At 36.9% G+C, this 21326-nt stretch overlaps 2 protein-coding genes across 4 annotated transcripts; both read left to right on the forward strand.

Annotated features, from left to right (window-relative positions):
- Nucleotides 1–661: 661 nt before the first annotated feature.
- On the forward strand, nt 662–14134 carry LOC103704994 (SUN domain-containing protein 1-like). 2 transcript variants are annotated; one of them, XM_008788546.4, is made up of 3 exons: nt 662–877; nt 1600–2769; nt 13362–14134. In XM_008788546.4, the coding sequence occupies exons 2-3, from the start codon at nt 1666–1668 to the stop codon at nt 13662–13664; spliced, it is 1407 nt and encodes a 468-aa protein (XP_008786768.2). In that variant the 5' UTR covers nt 662–877; nt 1600–1665; the 3' UTR covers nt 13665–14134. The 2 variants fall into 2 exon arrangements, with proteins under 2 accessions (XP_008786768.2, XP_008786769.2); XM_008788547.4 differs by having other exon boundaries at nt 1614–2769.
- A 1361-nt stretch (nt 14135–15495) lies between these two features.
- Nucleotides 15496–20251, forward strand: LOC103704993. Of its 2 annotated transcripts, XM_008788545.4 has the most exons (4): nt 15496–15756; nt 16482–18645; nt 18735–19115; nt 19498–20251. In XM_008788545.4, the coding sequence occupies exons 2-4, from the start codon at nt 16521–16523 to the stop codon at nt 19569–19571; spliced, it is 2580 nt and encodes an 859-aa protein (XP_008786767.1). In that variant the 5' UTR covers nt 15496–15756; nt 16482–16520; the 3' UTR covers nt 19572–20251. The 2 variants fall into 2 exon arrangements, with proteins under 2 accessions (XP_008786767.1, XP_008786766.1); XM_008788544.4 differs by having other exon boundaries at nt 15496–18645.
- The last annotated feature ends 1075 nt before the right edge of the window (nt 20252–21326 follow it).

Here is a 21326-nt window from a genome sequence, read left to right on the forward strand (position 1 = left end):
TCTCCAAGGCATATGTTTTTAATCATATGAAGTGAGATTTTTTTTAAAAAAATATCTATAGCAATCTCGTTTCAATAATCCACCTCCTTTTGGTTCCTTGTTCGGCCTTCCTCATTTTTCAGTTTATTCTATTTCTTTATATTCTTCTCTGCCAAAGATCCGAATAAATATCCTACCAAAAAAAACATAGATATACATAACACTTTGCGGTGCAAAATATCTCTCAATTAAATTATATAATTTTTGATTTTTCGAGATTATGAGATTTGATAGATCCTAAGTAATATCCTTCTTCTCTAGTTTTGCCACCGAATCCTACTTCTCCGGATGAGACCATAATTTATAAATATTTTTTTTCAAATAACAATATTAACTTTCACTATAACGAGTTAAAAACTCAACAATAATATTTTTTTAATTAGAAAATCGAAAATGCCACCTATTAACCACTCTCAAGTCTCATCAAATACCCACATGCGGTAATTTTGTCAAATATGTATATTTTTTATTTTATCAAATTTTAATAAGATATTCCGCCTGCACGAGTGACGGCCGTTATTTGCGCCATTGGAGACAAGAGTAACGGCGTTAAGGGATCCTCCTCCCTCTCGCGCTCGCAAACCGTCAAGCTTTTCAGCCCCCACCTCCCCAACCCCCCCCCCCCCCACTCGGCGTTCAACTTCAACCCCGCTTACAACCGACCTTTAAATCAAAAGGAAAAAAAAAATAAATCTCTCTGCCCTCCCGATCTGGCCGACTGCCCCCCTTTTTCTCCTCTCTCTTTCTTTCTTTTTTCAAAAAAAAGGGAGAATATTAAAAATCTCCGTTGGCGCTCAAGCCGCTTCTCGCCGGCGCACGGAATCCAAGACGGCGTACGGTATGCGTCTCCTGCGCTCTCTCGATCCTTTCTTGGATTGGTTCTGGCTTTTTGCCTGGTCCAGTTTGGGGGATTTTTCGTTCTTTTTTCGAACTTTAGGGTTTCGATTTCGTATTATTGTTTTCGTTGTAGTCACCGAAGGTCTTTCAGTGGTTCTTTGGCCGTCGAGCTTGGTTAATGTGTTTATCGTGTTGTTTTGAAAATTCGTGTAGTTTTTCTTGTGCTTATTCTTGCTGCTTCTTTGAATTTGTTGGGCTTTTCTGGGATTAGGGTTTTTTTAAATTAAATGCTTTCTTGAAAATTTCTGCTTTGAGCCGTGTTCACTGCTGCAAATCTATTTGGAGTTTATATTTGCAAATTATGGCGCATTCGGGTAACTCTTGAATTTTTTTTGTTTATATTTTTGGATGGCATTGTTTAGAAGACTCTTCTTTGCTTTGCTGAACACTGTAAGGACTTAATTTTTCCCGAGAATTCAATTTTTTTTCCTTTTATTTATTTGTTACGATTGAATTGGTTTTTTCTATCTCATATCGGGGGTGTTAAGTTGGTTCTTGTTTGTAGAATCTCTTCTTTGGTGACACTGTAAGGAATTTCTTTGGTGCCTAGCATTCAAATCTTTTCTTTTAGTTCTATTTGATAATTTTTTTCATACTTTTTTAATTAGGTTTCTATATCTCTTATCTGGAGTATTATATCGGTTGTTGTTTGTATGATCTCTGGTACTTTATTTCAGTCTTAGATCAGGCCATTTGCTTGGGAAGATCAGAAGCATTTGAAGCACAAGAATGTCTGCATCAACTGCTGCAAATCCGAGTTCGGCAGCCAATGCCAAAACTCCTTTGACCTTGGATTCCAACTCCAAACAAGACATAAGGAGAAGAGCAGTTGCCATCACAAACAAGAAATCAAGTACCGAAATGGTCCTAGGAGGAATTAATGGGGTCAGCAATGATAAGGTGACTGTCTGTGAGAAGGATTTGAGTCATACCATAAGGGGGGAATCCGTACTTGAGAGACCAAAAGACTTGTTAGAGGTGAAGAAAGGATTAGTTTCTCCCAACATTGCTTCACGGCGTAAGAAAGGCATATCGAAACCAGAGAAACCCAAGGGGCAACTTCTCCTTGGAATCCTGATAAAGACCTGTCTTCTTCTTGGGGTTCTTTTGTGGCTGGGGCTGTTGATTTGGAAATGGTATGACATGCTTTCATATAATAGGGATTCCCCATTTGCTGCTTTAGAGTATGAGGGCAGGTTATCAGAAGTGGAGGCATCTTTGAAGAAAACAGCAAAGATGTTGCAGGTTCAGGTGGAAGTTGTGGACAGAAAGGTAGGGAGTGAGGCAGGGACGGTGACAAGGGATTTGAAGAAGCAAATAGAAGAGAAACATGCACTGTTGGAGAAGGAACTGAAGACTCTGGAGCGCAGAACAGACAACTTAGATAAGTCTGTGAGAGAGTTGAGGGACACAGGCTTCTTGTCAAAGGAAGAATTTGAGGGTTTCTTGAGTGAACTGAACAAGAGAAGAAGTTCTGATGGTAGTGATCGGGATCTGAGTTTGGATGATATTATGAATGTTGCAAAGGAGATTGTTGAGAAGGAGATTGAAAAGCATGCAGCTGATGGGTTAGGAAGGGTGGATTATGCATTGGCTTCTGGTGGGGCAAGGGTGGTTAGACATTCAGAGCCCTATATTTTGGGGAAGTCTAGCAACTGGCTTGCTATTGGCAAAGGTCGAAATGGAGTTCAACCTAATGCTCAAAAAATGCTAGAGCCAAGTTTTGGAGAGCCTGGCCAGTGTTTTGCCTTGCAAGGAAGCAGTGGGTTTGTTGAGATCAGGCTAAGAACAGGGATAATCCCTGAGGCTGTTACGTTAGAGCATGTCTCTAAGGTGATTTTTTTGATCCTACTATGTTTATTGCAATTACATACTTTTCATCCTTTTTTCTTTTAATATCCCTCTACCTACTTCTATGTCATTCTACAAGATGAACATTTTCAGATGAAATGAGGTTGAAGTAGATAATTTTGCCTCCTGTTTGGTTTTGCTTACTAAATTAGGACCTCCAGAATAGTTGGAGCATGTACATTTATTTCACATGTTACATCTGACCTTACAGTGATGAGTAGTCAAGAATTCACAATCAAACAGCCTATCATTACTAGTATGGGTTGCATTCCAACACTGTGGTTGTTATGTCAGAAAATAAGCTTGATAGTGAGAGAGTCTGTCCATGTCTATGACAGTAAATGCCTACTGCTATTGGTACTGGTACATGACAAACCCTTGGGAATAAGAATAATGAGAAGGTTTTTTTATTATTATTTACAATATTATGCACTTGAAGTACATTACCGCATTAATTATCAGCCCTGTAGGAATTGCTTTTCTAATAACTCTAAGAAATCTTTAACATCATCATTCATCAGTGATCATGGTACCAACAACAGAGGCTGGTTCTTTTCGACTATATCGTCTTTCTGTTGGTAGTTAAAATGTTGATTGTTGACAGAAAGAGTGATTTTTATGACTTCATTGTTGACGGGAAAGAATCATTTATTTATGAAACCAAATAATCCCGCAGAATCAAGAGCCCAAAATCTGATTGGAAATTTCAGTAATTTCATGTTGCATAGAAGGTGCTTTAATCTGATTGGAGAGTTGGAAAAATACAACGTCATATTGGGCAAAGCATGAAGATTTATTTGATTTTAATATGATCACATGGTGAAAAGTTTACATGAATGGAAGTCTCCTTTTCACTTTAGCTAAAGAAAGATTTACCAAGATATTTCATCTATCACACCCTCTTCCCATCCAGATCCAAAATTGTTTTAGATTTTAACTAGTGTGCTCAAATATGTGAAACTTGAAGAGATAATTGAGGAATTCTGGGCACAAAAGTGAGGTGGTGGTAACATTGCAAACTATGTTTGTAAAATATATGAACTGTTCAACCAAAAAAAAAATAGAGAAGCGAGAAGAGTTCTAGTTTATAAAGAAGCACTTTACTTAAATCTGAAATTCTTTGTGCAAGAGTTAAGATATATAAGAATAGAGAGAGAGAGAGAGGATTGCAGTTGATATATGATGCAGGGAATGGAGTGAGAAAGGGCAATTGGCTTCAAGACAAAGGTCTAACGTGGTTTACTGAAAGAATAGGTAGAAAAGAGAACATTGAAACTTGAGGAAGCAAGGATTTGGAGCACAAAATTAAGTTGGTGATAATCACATTGGAAACATAATTTTTGTAGAGTATATGAAATATGCAAAAGGAACACTTACAATTCAGAAGTAGAAGTTCTCTGGTTTTGGTTGTGGGAGAGAGCTTTGCTTGAATCTGAAATTCTTGGTAGAAGATTTAAGGATATGTAAGAATAGAGAGGATTGAAATTGATAAGATGATGCAGAGAATAGAATGAGAAGGGGCAATTGGCTTCTATACGAGGGTCTAAAATAGTTTGTTGAAAGAAGAATTTAGAATTTAACAACACATTTTTTATGCATTGACTAATCATAGAAGTGTATGCAACAATTATAATGAGTTTGAGGCCAAAAGGTAGAGTTCAATGAATGGCAGAAAAGGAAATTATTGGAATCTTTAAAAGTTTTTATCTTCATAAAAGTAAAAGAGGAGCTGGAGTTTTTAAGCGTAAGCATTGTATTTAATTCTTTCAGTGATACTTGACCATTGGAGCTGGAACTTGAAAGAAGCGCATCTTTACTTGAGGTGAAAAGACACTTGGGCGGATATTTTTTTGATGACCTAATAAATATTCATGCCATGAAATATTGTGGAATTAGTTAATGATCAGTCAGTAATATTGTTCCTTCAGGGGCATAAATTTTAAATAGTAACTTAACCATTAACATTGGAGATAGTTTATGTTGTTTAGTGAAGGAGAGATTTCTTGTATGCTGATTAGGGTTAATTATTATGGGCTCGTTTGGTTCGCGGGAAGCATTTATCCTCCTAGGAATATGATCCCTGAGAAGCAGATTCCTAGAAAGAGGATGCTTGGGAAGATACTTTTGGCATGTTTGGTTGACCATGAAAAAATGACAGATTTTTAGAGTGCTTATGTTTGGTTGATCATTCACTTTTCTGAGAAAGTTATGTGTAATTTCTATTATACCCTTAATAAAAATTAGGTCTTTAATGCCTCTTTAATGCTAAAGGGCTTTTTTGAAAAAAAATAAAAATAGAGTGATTCTTGGCTCATGGGAAAGTAACTTTCTCATGTTTTTCATGGGAAGGACTTTTCCATGACATGTGGAAATCATATTCCTATGGGAATACAACTTTTCCATCTCTCTCCTTGGAAAACTCCAACCAAACAAGAGGCATCTCATTACTTTCCCGTTGACCACACTTTTCTCCCTTCTTTTCCCGCAAACCAAACGAGCTTTATTTGTATTCCGAAATTGGAATTTAAGAAATCAAGTCTATACAGGAAACTATAAGAAAAATTTATTTAGACTTGAAACGAGATTTTTTATATTGCTATTCTAACTATGCACAAGGGATGCTAAGGATTTAAAAGGGAAAATACGAAAAATCATTAGTCAAGGATAGGGTTGTGTTGGTGGTTGATGAATCGAAGCAAGCAAGGGAGGAAATTGCATAAAGAAGTATGAAAGAGTAGTAAGTAATTTTTCCCCCAATCTGGAGACTGGTTCGATGAAGTAATTGAATCATTATATGTTTCTATGGAGTCATATGATGTTGCTAGAAGAATACTTAGAATGTAAACCTGATGGAAGTAATAATCATTAAATAAGATCAAAGAAGGATAGATTCATCAAGATTGTCATCACCATTTGATCTCAGAGTGAATGCTTATGTTACATTGGAGTGCTTATATCCTTGGGACATGGCAAGGTCCTTCATGTCCAAATCATAGGTTGATGTACCCGGTGCACTTTAACAAGCGTTGATTGGACATATGGTTGGGTAAAATTTGACGAGGAACAACCTTTCAAAGAGGGAACCTTTGTTGATTGTATATTATGTTCCTGTAGGCAACAAAAGTAACTACATTAACCTTTTATTTTTGAGATTTAATTGGAGGGGACACTTAAAAAAAAATTAACCTTGCCATGACCTATGCTGGTGTAGTTGATCGTCTGTGAAGAATGAATACTTCATGGTCATATTTGATAAGATCGGTTATTGATATACCTTGCAAACAATGCATTACATGTCCATTTATTCTTAAAAAAGGTATATTGGATATGGCAGGGATATGTTTCCTAGACACTTGTGCATAGCTTCTAGAATTTATGTTCTATGCATGCCTGAATTAGACATGCATACTTCAATTTTTTTAATTGCACTGTTTAAAAACTGGCAAAAGCTTGGATTTTTCCTATCATGAGTTCAGCCTACTAAGTAATGTTTCCAATTAGTTTTTTTTATTGTCAATTTTTTGAAGTTTAATTAAGAAGATTGGATGACAAACATGCATGTTGGAAGGTTTAACAAATAATATATTCTAATGTTTTCCTCTATATAATATTTAAGTATAAAATAGGTTAATTTTTTTTTCTATGTATCCCTGTAGTTCCTTCTTTTCCTCTTGCCAAGTCAAACACTTGGACAGGTTAAAATCTGATTCTTATGTCTATGTCCGTGCAACACTAGGCTCTAGATGCTCCCATGGTGTGTGTAGGATAAAGCTGGAGCCTGTCAGATTATAGGTTTCAGGTTTGTTTTGTTAATATAATTAAAAACCTCCTTTGTCCTTCACTATGTTGTTCATAACCAAAAGATAAGCAAAGTCCATGGAAGGAGACTGGAGAAGATCTAGAATAATGTAATTTATTATAGCTTTTGCTTGGTACATGTACTAGTACTGAAGCTATATATGCTTAAAAAATAATTATTTAATTTCATATCCGTATTGTATCAGTATTCCACTTTATCAAAATTTACCGTATTTGTTGTATTGTATTATGTGTCCATGTCTATGCATCAGATGACCATAAACAGTGGTTTGTCGTAGTCCTATAACTTTTTTTGTTATCATGCTATCGATGTTTGTTTAAACTCAAGTTAGCTCTCACTTGAACAAGGGCGATAGGACTGGTTGATGGTTTGGAAGTACAGCTGAATCTAGAAACTCCTTCCCATATTGAGGATTAGCCATGTAAGTACAGCTGAATCTAGACACTCTTTCCCATATTTAGGATTAGCCATGTAGTGCTTATGTTTATGCATGCATAAATATGTACATAAAGCTCATGTACTCCCTTATGCAAATACATATACATTATTTGATCAAATATGGTTATGTGGATGTATCATTGGAAATTTGGAATTATGTTAAAAAAGTGAGAGTTGAATTTTCAAAAAGATTCTATCATCCAAATTTTATTTCTAAGAAAACCATAAAATTTTGTTAAGTGAACTTTATTGTAAGAAATAAAGGAAGGGTAGGGTGTGATGCCTAGTCTTCCATGCCTCGTGGCCAAGCCATGCAATTGGGGCCAGTTCCTAGAAAAAACGGCGATGGGAATACAAGCTGATTATTTGATATTCTTTGGCTAATAAAGTTTAATAGGACAAGAGTACTCCTCAGTTCCCCTTAAACCCTTGACTTCTTTAGGTTCCTTAATATGCCTTCCCGTCAATGCTTTATCTCTTTCTCCACCTCTGTCTTGTGCAAAGTAGAGGGACTTCAAAGTAGAGGGATTTCCTGCTGAGGCGGCAAGCCACTATAAGTACTTGGGTATACATTATATAATGGCCAAAATAACAAGAGGGCATTCGTGGAGTGCAAAGGAGATGATGGAGAAGCTGGTGTCCAGGAAGGAATAATGGGTGCCTAAGGATCAGACCAAGGTGGAGGTGGGGCACTACTTCCAAGAGAGTAAGATCAAGAAGGAAGTTCTTGAGATGCTTGCTGATGTGCTATCTAGACACCCTAGCTTTAGTGAATGGCTGAATTTATATGGAAAAAGGTTGGTGGTTCTGGTTTCTTCCAAGCTCTGTAGATTTTGTATTTTATTTTTAGTGGTGGATCACTTTGTGGTAAGGCATGAAAATGGCTTAGGTCCTTCTGATGTTTCTTTCTTCTTAGTGTCCTAACTCCTAATTCAAAGTTTGTCAAACAAATTCTCATTTAAGGTTAAAACAGAAAATGAGAAATATTCTTTTGTTGCCTCTTTAAGAGGATAATGCACTGGCTATGTGGAAGATGAGGTGGGGGATGTACAAGTAAGCAGTTTGGTACTTGGTAGTCTAGGTGACACGGTATGAGATGAGTGCATCCGGCAGTGGTTTAGGAGGAGTGGTGAGTTGGGTGGAAGAGGTGCTAACGAAGGGTGAGGCTTATAATGGAATAGGATTGGGAGATGATGAGGGAGAGTGTAAGGCCGAGAGCAGGGATGCTGTCAACCATGTGGCATATGTTAGTGATGTTGGTAGGGTTGGTAACAAGGGTTTAGATGGCACTTAGGCAAAGAGGCAGGCCATGACAACCAATGAGCTAATGTAGTTCGGGCTCGTAATAAAGAAAACCATATGGAGGGAACTGATGAAGGAGGCACCTGAATCCATGGACGTTGCAACACACGAAGCTTCGCACTGGCTTGGCAAGAAGGAAGCAGAGAGGGAGAGGGCAGTGGGTTTTGCTTGGGAGTTTTGAGACAGATCTGCCAGCAAGAGAGTATTTTAGCTCTCATAAATTTTGTTAAGCAAGTAAAACGAGACAATTTTCTCACATTTCCATGTCCATTAGTTCAGGAGCCAGTGTCCCATGGCATGGCCACAAGAGGTATCTAAAGGTTGGGTACTCAATATCAGCCCTTCTCTTTGCATAACAGGGTAGTCTATTTTCTGTGATTATGGAGAGTCCCAATTTATATGTCTTACCAAATCATGAAATCAAGGTGTAATAGAGATTTTCCTCCATCCCACAAGTTACAAGATATTTGTGATCATGCGATGTTGCCAACTTTGTGTTGTAGCCTAATTGGCTTAAGCCATACAGTGCTGGTCAATCAAATCAGAAACGACCAAGGTAACACAAAGTATCTCAATCAAATCATGTGACCATCGATATAACAGAAGGTATCACTATTTATAGTTTATGGTTCCAATCAAATTTCAGAACTGAGGTGTAATACACAATCCCATCAACTTAGGTTTCTAAGTGGTTGTGCAGTGCGGCCTCCTTTTTGGTCATAGATTGACTGGCTCACATAATGGCGGCCACATCGTGCCAGCCGATCACCAAACAACAATAAAAAAGGATCCAGCTCCCACCTGATGCTTTTTTTTTTTTATACCAATTTTCTCCTTTTCTGTTTCTATGACTTCCTTTTCTATCGTCTCTTTCACACATATTGGTTAATGCCTTGCAACTCTCCCTTGTCTAACAAGTTTCAATGAAGGACTTAAGTATGGTGCGCATGAGCTATTTCAAATACCATACTGTTTGCCAGCAGGGTACCATAACATACCAATAATGTATTGGTACCTGTACTTCAACCCTTGGTTTGATAGTGGGGTCTTTTTGAATCTTTGGTATCCTAGTCATTATTTGCTTAATCAATTGCTACTTGGATTTGTTTTTGGGAAACAGCTAATGGTTGCTATACCAGCCTTTATAGACAATAAAGGCAAACATAAGGAATGGTAATGGGAAGAATAAACAACATTTTTTTCTTGAGTTATTGTTCTAAGACCCTTTCATTTGAATTGACACTTGAATATGAATTTATCTTATTATCTAATTTGATGAATATAGAGTAGTTAAATAAAGACCACTATTCCTGTTATAAAATGGCTGTTAGAACAAGAAAATGGCAGATGACTGCATTATTTAAATACCTGATCTATGCTAATCTAGGCATGTGCTATTCATGTGGTTTATTCAATAAGGAGCATTTGATGAATGGTTGTGATCCCATCAATCAAGATAAACTGCAAATCTATGCTGTCCATTTTAGTATATATTACCATCTGTAGACATTTAATTTGAGTGTATGTGGGACTTGGGTTTATGATGTGTTAGGTCTTTTGATGGTTGGACTTCTATTTGAAATGCAGTGTACCTTTTTTTTTCCTTTCTTTGGACTCTTTATTTAAAACCTACTTCCTATTCTTGTGTTTTCCTCTCTCATGTGAGACATCAAGTGAAATATGATGGAATATCTAGTTTGGATGATGCTGACATCTGGGGAATTTTCTTCATATAACAGTATAGGTATCATAATGAGAGGATCTCGAAACCAAAATAGTGACTGCTACAGTATTATTTTGACCATTATTTAAAACCTGGATACTGTCTAACTAGTTTAAATTTCAAAGCTTGCAGGCAGACATGAAGGTGTGTTACTGACTATTGTTTGTTGATCCTACATGAGGTGTATCCCCATTAATGGGGGTTTGGGAAAAACAGTATCTTATATATGCTTATTTTTTGATATAATGTGTACTTCCCCTTGATGTCCCACCTTTTCTCTAATGAGAGAAGCAAGAAAGGTAAGTCAACCAAGAGTTTGGGTGCATTTAACAATTTATATAAATATCAAATAGCTAAGAAATTCCTAATATTTCAGCCTTGGTTGCTGGAATTGGGAGTGGGTGTGAGAGTGGGTATGTGCTGGGATGTTTGGAAGCAAGTACTCTAAAGTTACTTCGGGAAGTGCTCAGGATGTGGGTGAGGGCTCATGTTTCTGGAGTTTTACAAAGTGGATACATAAGCCAAGGTAGAAGTTTCTTATGATTATGATACCAAAAGTTGATGAGATCATGCTCATCCATCCAAGTCTCTTGTCGTTCTTATTATTTTACTTATTTTGTTTTTGCCTAATATTTTTGACTTATTGTAGGTTTGTATTTTAAGTTTATGTTGTTTGTCACTTTATTTTTGTTTTGTTCTTGCTTTTGGTTTTAGTGGATGCTATTTTATTTTTTGCTTCCTGTTATGTGTTTTAGGTTGACATTTTTTACCTATTCTATATAAGTTTTGTATATTTTCTTTTGTGCAATATACATTGCATGTGCTGATTTGCTAGTTTGGATGTAGATATGGATATCTGGACATTGATATAGTTGACTGGATACAAGTACATATATTAGATATAGATATATGTAATATATTAAAATGGTGATCTTATCTTAGTAACATGTCTATGTTTTAGTAAGTTCTATTTATATATCCCATCATGTTTGTGATGTCATATCTGTATCCTTATATGTTTTTTACATACAAAAAATTTTGATATATGCATCTAAAACAGATGTCGTGCAGATTTAGCGTCTGATCGATACTTGTGTTTATCTTGGTATCTGTTGAGCGGATATGTCTTTATGAGTATTCTATCTATTCTCCAATCATCTTGTAAGCATCAGAGATTTGGTAAAGAGTCTTGGTAGTGGCCTCATCCGATATGATAGGAAATATGGAATTTTGCAGAATTATTGTTTATTTGTGGTTATTATAAGTTATGATATTTTGGATTGACGTGCTAATGTTTCATTTTGAAGTAAATAATCTAGTTTGTAGCGCTTTAATTTTATTTGAAAATGCTTGGGATACACATTTTGCTTTTTTATTTTCCCATCTTTGTACTTTTAATTCTCTTTAGTACAAGGCAAGTGTGAGGGGATTGGTTCTGCTGTTTAACCTTATGCCATCAGCTAAGACTGAAGTATGCTATAGTATCCCAGAACATTCCAAGACTAGGTTGATACTTCATAGAATCGAGTCATCTTATGCTTGTTTTATTTATGATAAAATTGACCGACATATTTGCCAAGGAAAATATGGTGTTCTTCTTTTTTTGTCCTGTCTTTTCAAATTGTTTGGGTGTTCATACTTGGTGTAATTCTTATGTTAAGAAGGATATTTGGAACTATCGAGTTTCACTCCACCCTTGGTTGTAATAATGCCCTTCCACATTTTATGGTTAGAATGTATTCTATTTTTCCCCCCCATCAAACACTTGATATATCTCTTTACAAATTGTGTTTTTATCTTGATCATCTCAATTATATGCTGTGGTTGTAATATCTTTTTCAGTAGAATGCATCTGCAGTATCATTCGAACCATACTTGTATCCTCTCTGATTCTAGCGCTGTTTTCATTGCTGTCAGGGCTGCAGGATGGCCTAAGGCATCACCTCATTAAATCTTTTGACAATAGATTTTGTCTTATATTGGTGTTATAAAGCATGTTGTATCAGTTATATATTTTCCCTAATGGTTTTTGTAATGATAAAGGTCATCCAAAAAGAAACGAAAAAAGAAATCTTAGAAAATTGTGCTTGTTTTTAGTAGTCCTCATATAAAGGACTTTAGTTTCTAAGGATTAGAAGTTGTAGTTTTTGTTTCTTGGCTTGCCTTTTGTGTCAATTAACAAAAATCTCATTTAGCTTGTAGGTTAGGTTAGGAAGTAGTGGGGTTACTATGATTGGGTTTATGGGGTGGTTTTGTGATCTTTATAGACGACTGGATTGGATTTTGAGTTTTTTTTTTTTTAATTACTGAATTAATTAAATGTTGTATATCTCCTTTCAGCTGATTGTTCTTCTGTTCTGTCTTCCTCTCTCCAGAGGACAGTTATATAGCATCCAGCTTTATGCTCAGTGCTTGACTCCAATAATGAGGAAGACATAAGCCAGGCTGTTTGGCCGAACACTGCAACACCTCATTATCTTTTCCTTCATCTTCTTATCCTAGCAATTCCCTCATAAAGTGGCTAAATCTTTTCCCAGTTTTCTATTTTATTTTGTGAATGTTGATTTGGAGTTTGATAGAAACATCACATAGGATCATCATGCCATTTTCTTCTTTTGATGTGAATTCCCAGAAATCAGAAGCTGCTAGCTTCAGCAATGACTTGTTTTAGGTCACATCAATTTGATCTCAATTGAAAGCTGAAGTTGTTGAAAATTCTTAAATGTACTGCAGACTCCAAATATGCTGCAAAAGCATCGGATAAAGATTCAGGTTTATCTGCGGACACTTTTTATGTGTCTTCTTATTGAACTTCATAATGTGACAGCTGCTGCATGATACATCAGTTTTGCTTTAGTTACCTTTATTAAGATTGAAATTAAAGGCAGATATCTAATTCAGTTTTCTTTTGCATTTTGAAATCTATTAGGTTGACTTAAGAATATGGGTATGGACAGAGATTTTGAGATCATTTATATTTGTTTGACTGAGAATTTGAGAGGTGAAAAGGGAATAGTTAGAGAATGTAAGTCGGGTAGGGCTGCTTTTACACAAGTTCTTTCAACGATGACCTTCCATGATTGGTCTGAAGAAAACCTATATTCAGTTTTAGAAGAGGCAGTCTATATAGTCCTAATCTAATTAGGACTATAGTCCTATAATGCAGATGAATAGACACTCTATTTAGCTGCATGAAGTTAATTGTTGTTGCTGGTTTTCTTCAATTCTCTTTGGAACTTGATTTTTGTTTGAGCAGTCACTAACGTATCTGTCTGGATCTATAATGTGCAGAGTGTGGCTTTTGACAGGACTAGTGCTCCAAAGGATTGTCGGGTCTCTGCATGGTTTGAAGGGCCTGATGATAACCCATCTGACCGATCCAAGAAGATGCTTCTTTTGACAGAGTTCACTTATGACCTTGAGAAGAGCAACGCTCAGACCTTTAATGTCGAGACAATCTATTCAGCAGTCGTCAATATGGTCCGGCTTGATTTCTCCTCCAACCATGGGAGCTCTTCTCTGACATGCATCTACCGCTTTAGAGTGCATGGTTATGAGCCCAGCTCCTCCACAAATACGATGATGCAAGCCTGAGAATGTGTACAGGCTTGAGGGTGCTTTGTTCACTACCAAATCTGTATCATTACATTGTCCTGTCTATATGGAATTTCTTCTTGCTTTGTTTTGTTGATCATATCTTGCTCTGACATTGTAAATCTTCTAATTATGTTGCTCTCTCCTGTGCCTAACTCCTCAGTCCTCACCAGGCAAATGGATGCCACATGTACACAGAACTGGAACTGTGCATGTAACATGAGCACGATGTTAGATTGTCTATTTGCCCGGTGTTTAGTCTGTGGTTTTGGAGGGATGAGTGTGAAGTTTTTGAGCATCCTCTACTCTCTGCTTGGCAGTCGAGGGGGGCCCTTGGCTGTTCAGAAATGATACGCCTTGGAGTTGAAGCTGTTGACTGAATCTGGCTAATAGATCAAGTACATTCTTGGAGAGTCTACATGTTGTCATTTGTAAGTGCAAGCTATCGTATTTGATCTGAATGTTTGACAGATGAAGTGTATGAGGGCCAGCAAGCTTATCTATTGGAAGTCTTTCATTTTTTTCTCTGTTCCTTCTTTCTATTTACCATCAAGATGCATTAAAGCCTACTTCATACTCGTGCAATTTCTTTAGAAATTTGTTTGTTTCATACAAAGAATTTTTTCTAATCGGAATATTTTTTTTTGAAAACTAATTTTCAGAAATACTGAAAAAATAATTTTGGCATATTTGGTTGATAATAGAAAAGTGGTCATTTTAGAATGGCTTATGTTTGATTGATCATCTATATTTGTAGAAAAGTTGTGTGAAATATCTATTATATTTTTATTTATAAATTTTGATGTCTTAAAAATAATTTTGAAAAAAAATAATCTTAATTTTTAATTTGTGGGAAAGTAGGCTCTCATAGTTTTTTTTTTCATAAAATGTGGGTATTTTTTTAATGGGAGTGTTATTTTTTTATTTTTCTAAAAAAATTCCAACCAAATAATTTTTTTTATTTTATTTTTATTTTTTTGCGAACCAAACCAGCTCTGGTGGGCTTGTCTTCTAGTTAGCTTTGTTTGCGATGAATGGTTACTGTAAAAAAGCTTGAGTATTTTAAGGGATTTATCATGTAGAGGCCCCGGCCTTACCGGAGCCGGTAACTTTATGAAAAATTAGTTGGCTCCTCTCTTGAATGATAAGAACCCCATTGCCCACACAAAAAGGGCGTGAACAAGGAACAAGGGGAATCTGAAGGGACCACCATCTAGGTTGCTGTGTTAGACTATAATCATTTTATTTGACATCTAATTACAATTTTTGTGTTCTAGAAATCTCCAAAGTTGGCGAGAAAGTTTGATATTTTCTACTCTTTTGTAGAAAGAAGAAGCTAAAATGATCCTAACTATCAGACATTTGTATATAATTTTAATAATTCATTGTTGCTGATAGAAAGTGATCCTAATTATTAGAGATATAGCATTTGTAGAAAGATTCTAATTTTACTAGAATATTTTTTCTAAAAAGATTCTTGAAAATATGATGCCTAAAATATAATTTTGATATATTTGATTGATCATGAGAAAGTGGCATATTACAGAGTAGTTTATATTTAGTTGAGCTCCTACTTTTTTGGAAAAACTTGTATGAAATATTTAATATAGGGAAAGACGTTACCCACATATTTGGATAGATTAAGAAAAAAAATCCTCAATTTTGAAAATTAGCTTTATTATGTCTTTTATAATTTTGTTTATAAAATATAAAAAATTATTTTTATAAAAATATTGTTTTTTATTTTTTTAAAAAAAATACTAAATAATTTTTTTTTGTTCGTGAATATTTTTCTTCCTTTTCCGTGAGCCAAACAAGTCCTTGGAGCGAGCGAACGGGGAAGGGAAAAAAACGACAGGGTATATTTATCGAGAGGGCAGGGGCGCTCCGGTGCCGCGGTTCGCGCGCCGTGGACGCTGGTTTCGTCTCCACGCGCAGGGAGTTGCGGTCTCTCTCCCCCCCCATTTTCATTTATTTCTGATTTAAATATTATTCCTCTTTCTTCGTTTCGATTCTCCAAGCGGAGCAAAACATGAGAAACCGAACAGAAGAAAAGCGAGATTATGTTTGTTTTCTGTGAATACTGATCCATGTGAGTACTCCTATGCTCACCTTGTTTGCTTTTCTTCTCCCCTTTGATTTGTTTGATGATCCGGGCGTGTTTTGATAACAAAAGATCTGTTTACTATATGGAAGTAGTTTTCCACAAAATGATTCGACTTTGGTTGGTTTTTTGTCATGGGCCTTGAAGATTTTTGAGGATGGTTTTGACGATCCATAATTCCATATGCACTAATATTCACAGGCAACAAATAGTTAAGAGAATCCTCTTGCTTTTGGGCTTATAATGGCGCTGCCAGTACTCATATTTTAATTGTCTTTATTAGTAAATTTGTTTATTTCTTTCGTTAATGATGATGGTTTTCTGTGACATATGTCTCATTTATTGCATTTGAACTTTGATGGATAAAAAATGATATAGAGAAGGAGAAAACTGTTACTTTGGGTTTCTGAAGTAAAAATACTTGTGTTGCTATCTCTTTGTTTGATTATTCCCTGATGAAGTCTATACGGATTTGTTGATTTAGCCATTTAGGTTTGCCTTCCAAATGTTTCTTAGATTAACAGGAGTCTGTTTCTGGTTATAAGTTTTATGACAGTATAACATGTTTTTCTAGTACATCTTTTTGGTGAATTTACTTTCACTTGAGCCATCAGTACCGAGTTTTATATCCTTGCAAAGATTTAGCTGAAGTGGTACTTCTCGTTTCCTCGCTTCTAGTGGGGTGCTAATCTTGTTGTTCTTTCTATTGCCAGCACATTAGTAAAGGAGAAATTACAGAGTAAAAAGAAGATATGGCATTTGGGGCCAAAGAAATAATCGTATATATCAGAAGAACTAGTTACATATTTGTTTGCGATCATCCGTTTATTATTGGCATGGTGTTTTTTGTCCTTATACTGTATAGCTTTTTTCCTTCTCTATTTGTTTTCCTGGTTTCTTCCTCTCCTGTCATTGTCTGCACTGCCATTCTTCTTGGAACCATTCTCATTTATGGTGAACCAAATATCCCTGAAGTCGAAAAGGAGGATAGGAAGACTCAGAGGCTTAGTCCTCTTAAGGTTGGGGCTGTAGCCAATTTGGAAGGTAGAAGAGAAACTAGGGAAATGGCTGTCAGAGATGCTGCTTTGGGCAATGGAAGGGCTAGTGTCGGTAGTGAGGCAGTGGCACAGAATGAGAGATATGCCAGGGGTGATAGTTCCATGGCTGAAAGATCTGTGGTTGATGAAGACAAGAAAGAGAATTATGGCAAGAAGGTGAGCGAAGTTAAGAAAATTCATGGTCATGGAATTGCTAAGAAGAAAGAAGCTTCTTCAGAAAAGCTAGCTGCAGGTGGACCAAAAGCAGGTAAGGATATTGGCAGCGCAACCACCTCGAATCAAAGGAAGGCTAAGGATCCTAAGAAGGGTGTTGATATGCCTACTTCAGACAATGGCCTTGTTTCATCTTTGGGTTCACCTTGGCATCATGTTGATCATCATGATGCTTCTTCAGGTTCTGAATTGGACCAAGCTGAAAGTTCGTCTCCTGATGCTGCTTCTATGTCTGACATCATGCCAATGCTTGACGAGCTTCACCCGCTTTTATTAGACTCAGAAGCTCCTCATCCTGCTCTTCTATCGAAAGACAACTCAGATGCTGCCTCCATAGGGTTCTCAGATGATGGTAGTGCAGAGGAAGAAGCTGAAAACCAGGATGATGAAGATGATGAAGAAGGACAGGAGAAAGATGACGAAACTAAACCTGTGGTAACATGGACAGAAGATGATCAGAAGAATCTTGTGGAACTTGGAAAATCTGAACTGGAAAGGAATCGGAGGTTGGAGAATGTAATTGCAAAGCAAAGAGCAAGAAAGTTAATGGAGAAAAATTTAATAGACTTGGATAGTAATGACTCATTGCCAAGCATAGAAGAGCTGTCTCGCTTTCAGATTCAGATTCCAACTGTTTTTGCTCCAAGAAGGAATCCCTTTGATCTTCCTTATGATGCAGATGAAATTCCTGGTTCCGCTCCTTCTAGACTACTGCCGAGACAAAATCCTTTTGATCTTCCTTATGAACAACCACATGTAACTGGTAATTCCATTGTGGAGAATTTGAGCCAGCAAGAGGTTGTGACAAATCAGCAGCGAGATATGTTATTTAGAAGGCATGAGAGCTTCACTTCAGGAGCATTATTTCTTGGGGATCTTACACAAGAGAGGCACACATTTAGGTTCAAACCCTATTTTGTTGCGGAGAGGACTGATACAGAGGAGACAGGATTTGCTGATGATCAGAGAGAATCAAGTGAGGAGAGTGACTTGAAGTCAAGTTCAAAATCTGATGCAATATCTTTAGTTACTGAGCAGGAATCTCATAAAGAGCTACCAGAAGAAGAACTTCACCGAGAGAGTGATTCTATTGCGTACCATGATGCTGAAAACAGTGAGCTAGAAAGTCAATCCTCCGAAGCTGATTCAGTGGATGTCGAAAAACTACAGAGTGGGATTAGTCCAAGTGATGATCACAGCAGGGTCATGGAAGAAGCTCATCAAGCTGCTGAAGTATTTGGAGAAGTTGGAGAGGAAACCAGTGAAGAATTGGAGCCAAACGCTATTATTTCAGATGCTGAGAAAGCTGAAGTAATTGAGGAGAAGTATGAGTCAGGCTCCTCCACTTCATCAGGAGAGAATGTGAAGAGTACCAAAGCAAGCGTTAATGAACAAGCAGCTAGTATGGAGAAAACAAGGGGCATTTCCCCCACAGTTTCTGTTGGTTCCAGTGAATCAGTTACTGCAAATTCTGATATCCAGAGTAGGGAAGCAGAGCAAATTGATGATAGTCAAGTTGCAGAGCCTGTTTATGACTCTAGCCCATCAGCAATTGAAAAAACCCAATCTAATGTTTCAGCACTTGATGAAGCTCTATTTGGTGCAGGTAAGGGCAAGCTAGTTCCAATTCTGAACCATCAACAACTGTAAACTTCTTTAGTATTGTCTCCTTTATCAAAATGTTTCATTATGCAGGTAAAGAAGGTTACAATTCCCATGACTCTTCGACGTCTGATATGCAAGCAAATGTCTCATTAGTGGGTTCTCCTCCAAGGACAGCTGAGCGGAATGCTTCCTTGGGAGAAAGCACAGGACAAGAGCTGGCATCTGCTGGCCAAGTGTTTTGGATTGCATCGAGTTTAGCTTCTGTCGAGGAGAATGAATCAAGATCAAGGGAGATATCTGAGATCAGGGAGCGTGATGTTATTGGAGATGACCTATACGGAGTCCATGATGATTTGGTTCATCCAATTTTGCCTATATTGCCAAAGGCATCAAGTGAGCGGTGGTTGCATCGCTCAAGTTTGTCTTCGCGCCGCTCAAGCTTATCTTCAGTGGGGACTGAATCAAGTGAAGGTAGTCTCAATTAATTCAAAACTGCTATATTTAATTCATGTCTTGTTAGATGTCCATGGGAAGAGTTCTTTATAAAATTTATCTACGACTGATTCATATACCAATTTTTTTTTTTTTTGCAATGTAAGTTTGATTTTGATCCTTCAAGTTTTGTGGGAAATGAGAGATCTTCCTTCATTAAGATAGTGGGACTCATTTTCACTGGTTCAAGTTTTAGAGTAAAATCGATACCTCTGCATGCTTATTTATAGTATAAAATTCGGGTATATTTTACCTTTTGATTAGCAGCTTATTATTTGATCCCCTCAATGTCATTCACATTTTGACATGTATTGCTGGAGTTGAACATAAAATAATTGGGTCACTGCTATGGACATTATAGGTTCCCTCAATGTTTCAGTCCGGGCATCATGTATAGATGGCGAAGTAACTAAAGAAGCAGAAAAGGAACAATAATTCTAAGGTTACACCAATGAAACCCTGCTCGAAATGCCGCCCTCGCTTCCACCAGATCCCAGACCTCCTCACCTCCTCCACCAATGCCATCGTCCGTGCCTCCTGCAAGCTACCCTGCATTGTTGAAGCATGTTCAGCCCAGAGCATAGACAAAGGTCTGATGGCCTTTGCTTTATCTGTGCTTGAGCTCAAGCTCGCCTTCCTCTCCTCCTCAGCTGGCATGTATCAGGTCTACCCTCACCACCTCGTTGCCTCTGGCAGGCTTGCTGGCATGGCCTCCACCTCTGCATTACCTTCATATCAGCAACCAGATCAACCTTCATGGCTTTGTTGCCAATGGAATGCTCACTGTGGGATCTCCAGTGCTGCCTCTAGCATAGGGGAAGAAGAAGCTTTGCTGGAAGAGTGGTGCTAGAGTCAGGGTCTCCATTGCATCATGAAAGAAACTGTCTTGCTTCTTTTTTTTTCCCTTCTCCTTTTCATGTTTTGTTAGTTGGAGCTAATGTCAAGGGAAACTAGAAATTTTAGGGGTTCCAATTTTGATCCATGGGCACAGTGTTTGGCCAGATCTGTGTATGTAGATCCATTTAGAGAAGAAAGTTCCAATAAGGATTTTGTTAGGCAAAAGTTTAGGTTGTAATTTGTATAACATAATGACAGCCAATATCATGGTTTTGAAAGTCCATAGTCGCATCATACACGCATATCGGGTACCTAAAGATGGATATTGTTTAGCCATCATTCCATTATGACGACTGTTAGTTGATATGATATTTTGAGTTCATCAGTTTAGAAGAATTTGCTTAAATTCAAATCTTTATATTAAAATGTATTTGTTCTGTCTGACATTATCAAACAGCAAGGTGCTTTTACCATTGCCCCTGTTATTTTTAATTATGATGACTGATAAAGGCTGCATGATAACTATTATTTTATTGACAGAAAATTTAATTGTGTTTGGTTGGTAAACTATTCCATCTGTTTATGTTATAACAGAAACAACAATTTCCAATTGGTACATTTGAGAATTATCTGCCAATTGAAACTTTAATTGAGGAAGCACACCTTATACATGTCTATCTTTTCAATTCAAAAATGATCAGGAGTCGATCTCATTGTTAACTGCGCTGTCAACTTCTTTGTTTCTTCCCTTTCTTTTAACTAGACAGTCATGATCCATTTCTTGATTAACCAAACTGAATATTTTGCAATGATCATTGCATAGTGGGATGCATGTGACGATCTTGATTGCATGAGATTTTTTATTTATGTTCTTATCGAAGATTATAAATCTCTGCCTTTCCTTTTTGTGATGTATCATTAATCTTGTGATCTCATTTTCCAACTTGCCCTTTAAAAGGGTTTCCAAATTCATAAACCATATCAAAATATTTCCGCTAGATCAGTTCCATTTCATTCAATGCAGCTACTTGGATGACCAGTCCCCAATGCAGACATTTGCCTAAGAGTGGCTCCTGATTGTTTTCCTAATATCTAAAATATCTTATCCTGACCATGTTACAAAAATTTCTGACCATTGAGAATTTTCAATGTTAGCCTTGCAGGTAGACTAAGGATGAGACAGCCACAATTTTCTTTCGTTTTGTTTAGGGCTCTCGTTCTGGTCCAAAATACAATAGGCCCAGTATGCCATAATCCTCAATCCTTAGACCAGATGCTTTCATTTTCTCTTTTTCATATTTTTAAACAAAAATTGGAAAAGCTTCAGATAAACATTTAAACAATCAAGGGATT

Source organism: Phoenix dactylifera, chromosome 12 (assembly GCF_009389715.1).
Source record: "Phoenix dactylifera cultivar Barhee BC4 chromosome 12, palm_55x_up_171113_PBpolish2nd_filt_p, whole genome shotgun sequence".
Classification (NCBI taxonomy): Eukaryota; Viridiplantae; Streptophyta; class Magnoliopsida; order Arecales; family Arecaceae; genus Phoenix; species Phoenix dactylifera.

Coding starts and splice junctions, on each gene's coding strand:
- LOC103704993 (XM_008788544.4), top strand. CDS start 16,521: ATGGCATTTGGGGCCAAAGAAATAATCGTATATATCAGAAGAACTAGT. Junction 18,646..18,734: donor TGAAGCTCTATTTGGTGCAG/GTAAGGGCAAGC, acceptor TTCATTATGCAG/GTAAAGAAGGTTACAATTCC. Junction 19,116..19,497: donor GGGGACTGAATCAAGTGAAG/GTAGTCTCAATT, acceptor TGGACATTATAG/GTTCCCTCAATGTTTCAGTC.
- LOC103704994 (XM_008788546.4), top strand. CDS start 1,666: ATGTCTGCATCAACTGCTGCAAATCCGAGTTCGGCAGCCAATGCCAAA. Junction 2,770..13,361: donor CGTTAGAGCATGTCTCTAAG/GTGATTTTTTTG, acceptor TATAATGTGCAG/AGTGTGGCTTTTGACAGGAC.